The sequence below is a fragment of the Populus alba genome, chromosome 3 (genome assembly GCF_005239225.2).
Source record: "Populus alba chromosome 3, ASM523922v2, whole genome shotgun sequence".
Classification (NCBI taxonomy): domain Eukaryota; kingdom Viridiplantae; phylum Streptophyta; class Magnoliopsida; order Malpighiales; family Salicaceae; genus Populus; species Populus alba.
Window position 1 is genome coordinate 14,871,353 of NC_133286.1, and position 9,090 is coordinate 14,880,442.

A 9,090-nucleotide genomic window follows, 5' to 3' on the forward strand; every position below is an offset into this window, starting at 1 on the left:
AATGAAATTATCTAACGTCGAGGGTAGAGCGTTAGCAGTCATACGATTACAAGAGCCATGACATCATTGGCAAAACTATATATATATATATATATAGTATATATATATATATATGTTCAAGAAAATCTTAATCTTTTAAGTATTTGATTTCATACCCTAATTTTAGAGGGCTTAATTACTCGCTAGTCAATTATAAGCTAGAGATGGTTTTGTTCCTAGTTACAGGACTAATTGGTTCCCTCCATTTGGGATTTTATTTAAAGTCACAAGGTTGCGTTGCTTTTGGTGCTTTTTTACTGTTCAAGGGCTGCCGCAATTTGTGGTGTGCCAAAGCATAAAAATAATTTCTTCATGCCATGACAGGGGCCACTAGATAAATTTTATTGTTTTAAAAATATTTTTTAAAAAAAATTAATTTTTTTTTTTTTATGTTTTCAAGTTATTTTTATGTGCTAATGTCAAAAATAAATTTTAAAAAATAAAAAAATTATCATTTTAATTTATTTTTAAATAAAAAATACTATAAAAAACAATATTTATCACACTATAAACATGCCCTAAAAATAAAAAGATATAATTCTAGATCTATCGACTAATTCCTTAATCACAACATTGAGAATATCGCCTAAAATTACATGCGACGGAAAACAAAAAATGACTAAAAAAACTAACCCTTCTTTACATGGGTTATTTATTTTGTTATTTTTGATGGATGAAATGTTGGGTTTTTCGAGATACATACATGGAATGCAACGAAAATAATAAATTTAAAATAACAAATCAATAATTATTTATGAATTATACAGAGATTACTACATCTAACCACTTGATTAGTTAAATGATATATTAACTGGCGAGAAGACTTTGTCATGACACATGCTTTGACATTGGACGTTAATTGCGACAGCATCCAAGACAAATAATGTTGATTTTTCGATGTGATACTATTATGCTCCCTGAGATTTCTTTGTATCCTCGTGGACTGACAAATTGAAGCACTCCTAATTAGCTCTCTGAACAGGCCAGGAGAGAAGCCAATCCGCGACAGAAATATGATTTTGTTGTTTAAAGCAGTTGAATTTTTGGTACGAGTGAAAAGCTTCTTTAATTTGATCACAATCTGGAAACAAATGGGATCCATTTAATTATAGTTTAATACAAGTCGGTGATCCCTTAATGATTTTTTCAATCTTCTACTCGGATTCTACTGCTGTTTTTCAACTTCACAGTGTCGTGCGAGCAGAGTCGGTAGGCAGATGCAACCAACTTCTTTTACTGGAAAGGACTTTTTCCAAGCGATAGAATTCCTCCACAGATATTTTTTTTTCTTTTGACTTTGGGAGGATGACATGATTTGACGAATCGGATGAAATCATTCTGCTATTACAGCAGTCGATTATGATACTAATCCAAGGTATGGTGTAGATAACAAAATTACTTTTATAAGATTGCTTTACAGCTGGGTGACAGGGTGACGAATTTCTTGGTTTGAAAAAAAAAACTAGATTTATTGGATTTATGAGAGGATTCACTAATTTAATGTATAATATTTGAGAGGAGTTATTTTCAAAAAGCGAAAAAACTTAGCAACGTGAGATCACTGTTCTTGTCAAAATGGCTAATAGTGGGATACAAGATAATGTCAGATTAATATCAGACGTGATATTACAGATAAATTAAAAAAAAAAAATACTGCTTGATATGCGAGCTTCTAATCTCACCGAAATCTTAATTAGTTTCTACTCTTACAAAATGGCCTCGACTAAAATTCTCCAAATCTGAAATCCGCGTGTGATAAATAATTGTCTCAGCCAAAAAAGCATCGAGAACTTATGGTGGCATTGATTGATCTGTCCACTCCCGCACCATTCCGATTCCAACAGAAGGAAAACTTTGAAGTTAAGTGGTGAAAAAGTCAAATGCAACGAATTTTGACATCATGGGTAGTGATGGGAGACACGAACTGTACATGCAAAGCTGTAAGAGGCACTTTACGAAGTGATCTGGTTTGCGCCGCACATGAAGAGATTTTACTTGTCCCGTCAAAAAATCTGCAATTTCTTCTGGTTTGTTGTGTAAAACATCCAATTTCTTCGCCTTCTCTGTTTTAGCAATCCTCAATTCAATGCGAAAATCAGACGGACTAGATGTTAATCTATGAACGAGATCAGCCCAATTTATGTTTACCACCATCTTGTCGGTATCCAAAGCCTCTTCATGCTCCACGGGCACCCCCACTTCCCGTACTGTTTGCAAAGGTTGCTCAACTTCTCGTGAAACTTTCAACCGCGGATTGTGAGACTGGGGAGATACAGAGAGAGTTCTTCAGCCAAATTGACCTCTGATTAGGGTTGATGTCTCGAAAATCAATGTATGGCATTGGCACCCCACATGTTGCTTGCTCACATGGCACCACATCATGATACAAATGTGTCGTGTCTCATTGGCATAATAATTAAGAAGATTGCTCTCAAGTTAATGGATGGTGTCTCTCGTAAAGTAACTGTAACTGAGATGTGGAAAGGTGGCTGTGCTGCCTGCTCATTAAATGAATTTATGGCTTACAAATATCTCTCTCTGCTTGGATGAATAGGCACCGGGCAGGCTTCCGTACAGTGTAGATCAGACGTTCTTTGCCTGTCTTTTGAAAGAAATGGATATGGGCCAAGCTTGCCTGTGGAAAAAGATTGAAGAAACAGGTCAGAGCTTGAATACTGACAGCAAGACAGCTCCCGACAGTGGATTGAGTCCATTGAGTAGGCCCATTTAGATCAACCTCTGTGCTTTAATTAGTCTAGCGTTTGGAAACGTACACGAACCCTATGTTTTTAAAATATTTAAATTTTATTTTTATTAAAAATTAATTTATTTTTATATATTTTGGATTTTTTTAATACGATAATTTCAAAAATAATTTTTTAAAAAATAAAAAAATCATTTTAATATATTTTACATGAAAAACACTTCAAAAAACAATAATAACCATACTCTTAAACATACAATAATGTTAACGCAAACATTTTGAACTAGCCATTACCACTAATATTAATTAATCAGGTCCTGGATTTATTTTTTAGAGGTTATCAATTCAAGTTGCACGAATCTTAGAGATCACTGGAAGCTTACCTGATCGATGACTTCAAAGCCTCAAGAGATTAATCAAGATGAATGTAAGCTGCCCAGTCATCCACGGTTACCAAAAAAGTTAAAAATAAAAATAAATACTAAAACAATTGGAGTGGCCTTTACTGTTCATATATGCTCCCCATCTCTTTTATAAACTTGTGACCTTTGTTCTTATAGTAACAAGTGGCACATGAAATTATATCAGATTAAGGCATGGCCATGCATGGAAAAAGGCTTAACAAATAATTGTCCTCAAAGGCTGGTGAATATCACAGGTGGAAAGCAGACTTGTAGGCCGGGCAATGTGCGTGGCTGTTGAAGCTATGATATGCTTTTGTTAACTAAACTTTTTAATGCTGTAAACTTAAGCTCGCTGTTAAATATGGATAAGAATATTTGCTCATTATCGCACTTCAAAATTGAGAGCAATACAACTTTTAAATATGCGAGCAGACTTCGATCGACTTCAATTAAGAACTAACTAGCACTATGTAGTTTTAGTGGAAGCATTTTCCACGATACAATGAACTAAAATAAACACGATTAACAAACATGATCATGATTCCTACAGCTTAGAGATTCGCAGTTAACTAGGTTTGCACAATATTAACTATGGACCTTTAAGTTTATTGAAAGAGAAACAACACAACTAGCTCTTAACACACTACTTCAAACTGATTTTTGTAGAAAACAGTTTAGAATTAAGCTTCAACTTTACCCTGTGGAAGTTCTCTTCCTTAAACAGCGTTATATGAGGAACAAACGTACCGATCATGCCTTTGAGCTTCTCGAACACAATTTTTTTAGAGGTTTACCAATCATGGGGTTTTGTCAAAAGTACCAAAAATTTCGGATTAATCCGGCCGGGTTGGGTAAAAAAAAGTGGATCAAAGTGTTTAATATCCTATTTGGTTTGTTACAATTTTTGTTCAAGGGTTTTTAGATTTAAAAACATGTTTCATAAACACTTTTTAAGCCTATTTTTGGTAGCTTTAATACAAAAAAAATGAGTTTTTGCCAAACAAAATCTAAAAATAAAAAAAATATTTTCATCTAAAGATGAATTTTTAAAAGATAAACATCCAAAGATAATTAGAGCTACGATGAATTTTATTTTTAAGTGTTTTAAGAGGAAAAACATGTGTTTGATAGGTTTTTTTAGAGAAATATGAGCTAATGGTGTCGCTATGTAAAAACAGAGGGAGCTGCTACGTTTATGTTCTTTGATTTGAAGGTGAGTTTAAATTTTATAACATGTCACGCTTTTGGAGGATGATAATATGAATCGTCAAATATTTTTTAAATAGTGTTTTTCTATATATATATATATATATATAAATACTGTGCTAGCTGATCTTTTTTAAAAAAACCCCTATTAAGGTAATTGAAAAGGTTTGACTGATGATGCTCGAAAGGTCATCGATTGGGCTTTTCATCATAAACTAAAATCTGGCTAGTCCTGATTTGCTCTCCCTGCGGTTTTTTTGTTCGGTTTTTGTTCAACATGAAATAGTTTCCTTCAATGAGTGTCGCATAAATGCAAGCCTTGGTGTTTGCAGGGAGTCATGGAAACTCAGTTGATAGTGTACAAAACATCCGAACAAAATTTCTCTTAAGGGTCTGCTTACTGGCCAAGATCGGGAATTTATGAAAAGTAGTCTCTAAATTTTTATGATCCATCATGCTGCTATCATGGGTGATTGAATGTTGCCTGTGTTTCATGATTTGATGACATCCTTGAAAATAGTAGATTGCAAACTCAATGGTTAAGAAATCTAATTTGTGATTTCTGTCTCTTTTAGGAGCCCTAGTTTTGTAAGTCTTTATATTTGAAAACCAGATCGCGACATCCCTAATACTATTTGGCCTAGACTTCAATGAGATCACTTATGATGTTTACATCAATTGTCAAGGATATTTTATAGTATATTTATAGTGCCAAAAAGTAAAGTAAGGTCATGTATAAATGCGTGATCTATCCTTGTTCCTATCCTTTTCTGTTTGTTTGCCATCTTCTGCATGTTCTGATTCATGATGTTGGGGTTCTTACCTTTGAGTCTGACTGTCGTGTAATAGATGAAGAAACTAGAAAGTGTCTATGATTCTCTTATCACAACAAACACATGGCTTTCATTATTCAAATCATTCATTAAAATTCCCTTTTTTATATGTGTTTTGAAGATTCTATTATTCCACGTCGACTAAGAAACAAGGGTTCTAGTTGCTTATGTAGCACAGGGTCACTTTTCTTCCCAAGAAGTTTCTTTTTAAGGATATAATCCACTGAATAGCTAAACCCATGTAAGCTAGGACAATATCTTTTGGAAGGCTATCGTGTGCGGGTGTGAACACACATTATCAAATTTCTTCTTTGTTACATTTATTCAATATGCTATGATACGTTTATTCTTGAGTGAAATTCTTCCTTATCTTGGAAATGATCTGCTGTTCTGAGCAAGATTCACATTCTCCAAGTTCCTGTTTGAGCTCCATTATACACAATTCATATTGTCGTTTTGCTTGTCCAATTTTTGTTCTTGGCTGTTGTAACAAAGCATGTTCTTGGCGTGTGTATTTTCCTGATTTTGCCTGAATCAAACTTTGCTGGGAACTACTATCCAAGACAGGGAGAAAAATAACTGTACACCATTGAGAAAGTTTTTAAAAATTATTTTCATCAATCTGTCTTTTTGAATTTACAGGTGATAGTGGGGAAGTTACAACAAATGATCTGCTTCTAGGCATTTGGTCAGAAGTGGAATCCCCCTGCCACAAGATACTTGTTTCCCTCGGCTTCAATGATGAGAAAGCCAAAGAACTTGAGGCTTCAAGTTGTGGACCTGGGCATCTAGATGGATGATACCTTCCACGTTCTTGATGACCATGATGTTATTTTTGTATTTGGACATGGCTGTTTTGAGCCTCCTTGACTGAAATTGCAAACCCCACAATTCATGGATGGCAGTGTAATTGTATTCTGCCCAGATGTTCATTGAATGTTGGGAACAAGGAATCCTCTTATATTGAATCTTCAAAATGTTGCACTTTCTTTTTTCCGGCTTCAGAAACCTCTTTCTTACAACCCATTTCATTATACGATGAAACTATCTAAAGACCGAATCACAATTGGCCTTCCTTTAAGAACTGATCTGATGCAACCAGGAGTTGAAATTTGGAGTGATTTATGAACAGTGAATTGATGAAATGATGACACTGAATTGCCGAAAGGCTTGGAAACAGATAGAATCCTGAATGTTAGAAGTTCCATCAGGGAATTCTGTTAATTGAGTTTGCCCTTACATTTAATTTTCCTAGAGTTGAGCCATACTTGTCCAATTATACAAGGAAATCCTGCATTTACGGTGGGGATACTTGGAAAAAGACACTTGTGTTCTAGTCACTCTCATACTTGAGCACCATCTTCTGTTTCTATAGTTCGGTGGTTCACGCATTCTTCAATCCTAACATCCTCTTGCACGTCACAGGACGCAAGTTTTTGTGCCTTGTCGGCTTCTACTTGCCAATCAATCCTAACAACGAAACCTACTAACAAAATCAAGCACGCAGCTAATCCAATCAAGAAGCCTATCAACAAACCACCGAGGCCTAGGGCTGCTTTGAAGGCTAAGAGTATTGCTATTGGCACGGCAAGAAAATAGAACCCGCCAAGATTGGCATAGGTGCTCAACCATGGCCTTGCTGTTCCCCGGGCTATGCCCCCGCAAACTGCTAAGGGAAAATTTACCACTTCAATCAAAGCCATAAGCAACATCATCTTCTTTACACCTTTCCTGATCCCCTGATCATGGCTAAACAGAGACCCCCAAACACCTCTAGCCCCTACCATCACTAAGGCACCAACGCAACCTGAAACGGTGCTTGCTCCCAGAGACACATATGCAGATTGGTAAGCACGGCTTGCTTGATTTGCACCAAGCTCATTTGACACACGAGTGGAAGCACAAGTTGCAAGCGATAGCATCACAGAGAAGAGCAAGTAGTCAAAGTTCATCACAATTGCTACCACTCCGACTGCTTGCCTGGCATTTGGTAGTCGTCCTGTAAGCAAGACCAAGATCTCCCAGCACCACCATTCAAGGCAGGTGGTAAGGCAACATGGTGCACAGAGTTTTAGCAACCTGAGCCAGTCATGAACATCTTGATCTAACCACCCTCCCTCCTTCCACTTCCCTCCTTTCCTGTTTTCCATTATCAGCACGTATAAAGTAAGTAAAATGACGACTATAAGATCCGTTATCCATATTGCCATAGACACTCCCTCAAGACCCTTGGCTTTTGCTAGTAAGATGTTGATCGGGATGTGAAAAGCTAGGCCCAAAGCAGAGCTAAACATTATAGGGACTGTCACACTTTGGGAGCTCAAGTATGCTTTGAGAGGACAAAGCAAACAGGTGATTATTAAGTCGGGGAGGAGATAAAAAAGGTAGTTCTTTGCAACACGTGAAATGTCTTCTTGTTGGCCAAAATAGATTAGAATCTTGTCCATGTTAAGCCACAAGAAAGATATAGGCAGGGTTGCAATTAGCAACAAGAAAGTTGCCATGAGGAGGGTCTTGTGTAGTAGCTTGAAATTTTTAGCTCCATAAGCTTGACCACAGATAGGTTCCATGGCACCACATAGCCCATTCAAGACAGAAAAACCAGTGAAATTAGCAAAAGTGAACCCAAGAGCGCCACCAGCTAACTGGAGCTCTCCAAGTCTGCCTAGAAATGCAGTTGTGATGGCTGATTTGGCAAACCATGTCAAATTCATTGCCAACAAAGGCAGAGCCATCCCTCGCTGTGTTTTTATCTCCAAAAGAATCATTTGCATAAGATTTGCTGGCCATATTTGGGTGGTAGGCGAAGATATTGGAGGAGGTTGAGAGGTTTTGTCAATACGATTCTCTTCAGATTTTGATGGTGCACACATTATGGTTGGGTAAAATGGATTGGAGGGTTTATACGAAATATATAATTTTGTTGATGAGAGAAGCACTCTGTGCTCCTTAGATAAGATAAGATAAATATTTTCTTAGTGCATGGTTTTCGTGAAGGTTTAGGTGTCTAAATGAGGAGCAAATTGAGGCTTTTTGTAATCAATCAAGGAAGAGACATTGGGTGGTGGATTTATAGTAGTGGGAGATGAGAATGCAAAGGCCAAATCATGCACCCAGATTTTCTTTTAGATATATGGGATTTTCTTTTCAATTTGGTGTTGAAAGAAAAAGATGATGACTGAGAGGATTGCCGATTGAGCTTGTACTGTGTAACTGCCAATAAATTCCCTCTTTAACTAGCTGCCAAAAAAAAAAAAAAAAGGTAGCATCAGGTGTTGAGGTATTATTGGACTAGATGTAGAGTGTGTTGTTAGTTGTAAAAAAGTACAACATTGATGGTTTTTAAATTTAAATATTGTAAAATTTAATTACTCCTATTACATCATGGAATAAATAATATTTTATGTAAAATATTTTTTATTAATTAAACTATATATAAATTTCATTACGTACAAAATTCATCGATAAGAACTACAGTTTTCATAATTTTTTGAGCGTGTAATAAAATTAGATAAAATATTATCAGATATAAAATTGATATTATAGTGCGAGTGAATTTTTAATTCACTCTACTACTTTTTTCGAGAAAAAAAAATATTGTTCACATTGAATTTAATTCACTCTAAACTAGTTTTTTTTTTTTTTAATAAAATTAACCACACAGAAAAAAAAAAAAAAAAAACTGGACGAACAGTGCAAGTGAATTGCACGTGAACAGTGCAATTCACTTGCACTGCATTATATTTTAATGTGAACAGTGTACCATGTACACTTTTCACGCTAATTGCACTGCTCAATGAACAGTGCAATTAGCTGCACAGTGCATGAAAAGCATGAAATTTTAGCTTTTCATTTCCTGCGTTTTTGACGCAAAATTTATGTGGACCCCATACACAGTAAATCA

General features: G+C 35.7%; 1 protein-coding gene across 1 annotated transcript; it reads right to left on the reverse strand.

Moving 5' to 3' along the window:
- Positions 1–6,369: 6,369 nt before the first annotated feature.
- LOC118028734 (protein DETOXIFICATION 56) lies at positions 6,370–8,321 on the reverse strand. The gene has a single exon (XM_035032438.2). It carries the CDS (start codon positions 8,057–8,059, stop codon positions 6,530–6,532), a length of 1,530 nt encoding a protein of 509 aa, XP_034888329.1. The 5' UTR covers positions 8,060–8,321; the 3' UTR covers positions 6,370–6,529.
- Positions 8,322–9,090: the final 769 nt, after the last annotated feature.

Excerpts from the sequence above, each read along its gene's own strand:
- LOC118028734 (XM_035032438.2), bottom strand. The coding sequence starts at position 8,059 with ATGTGTGCACCATCAAAATCTGAAGAGAATCGTATTGACAAAACCTCT.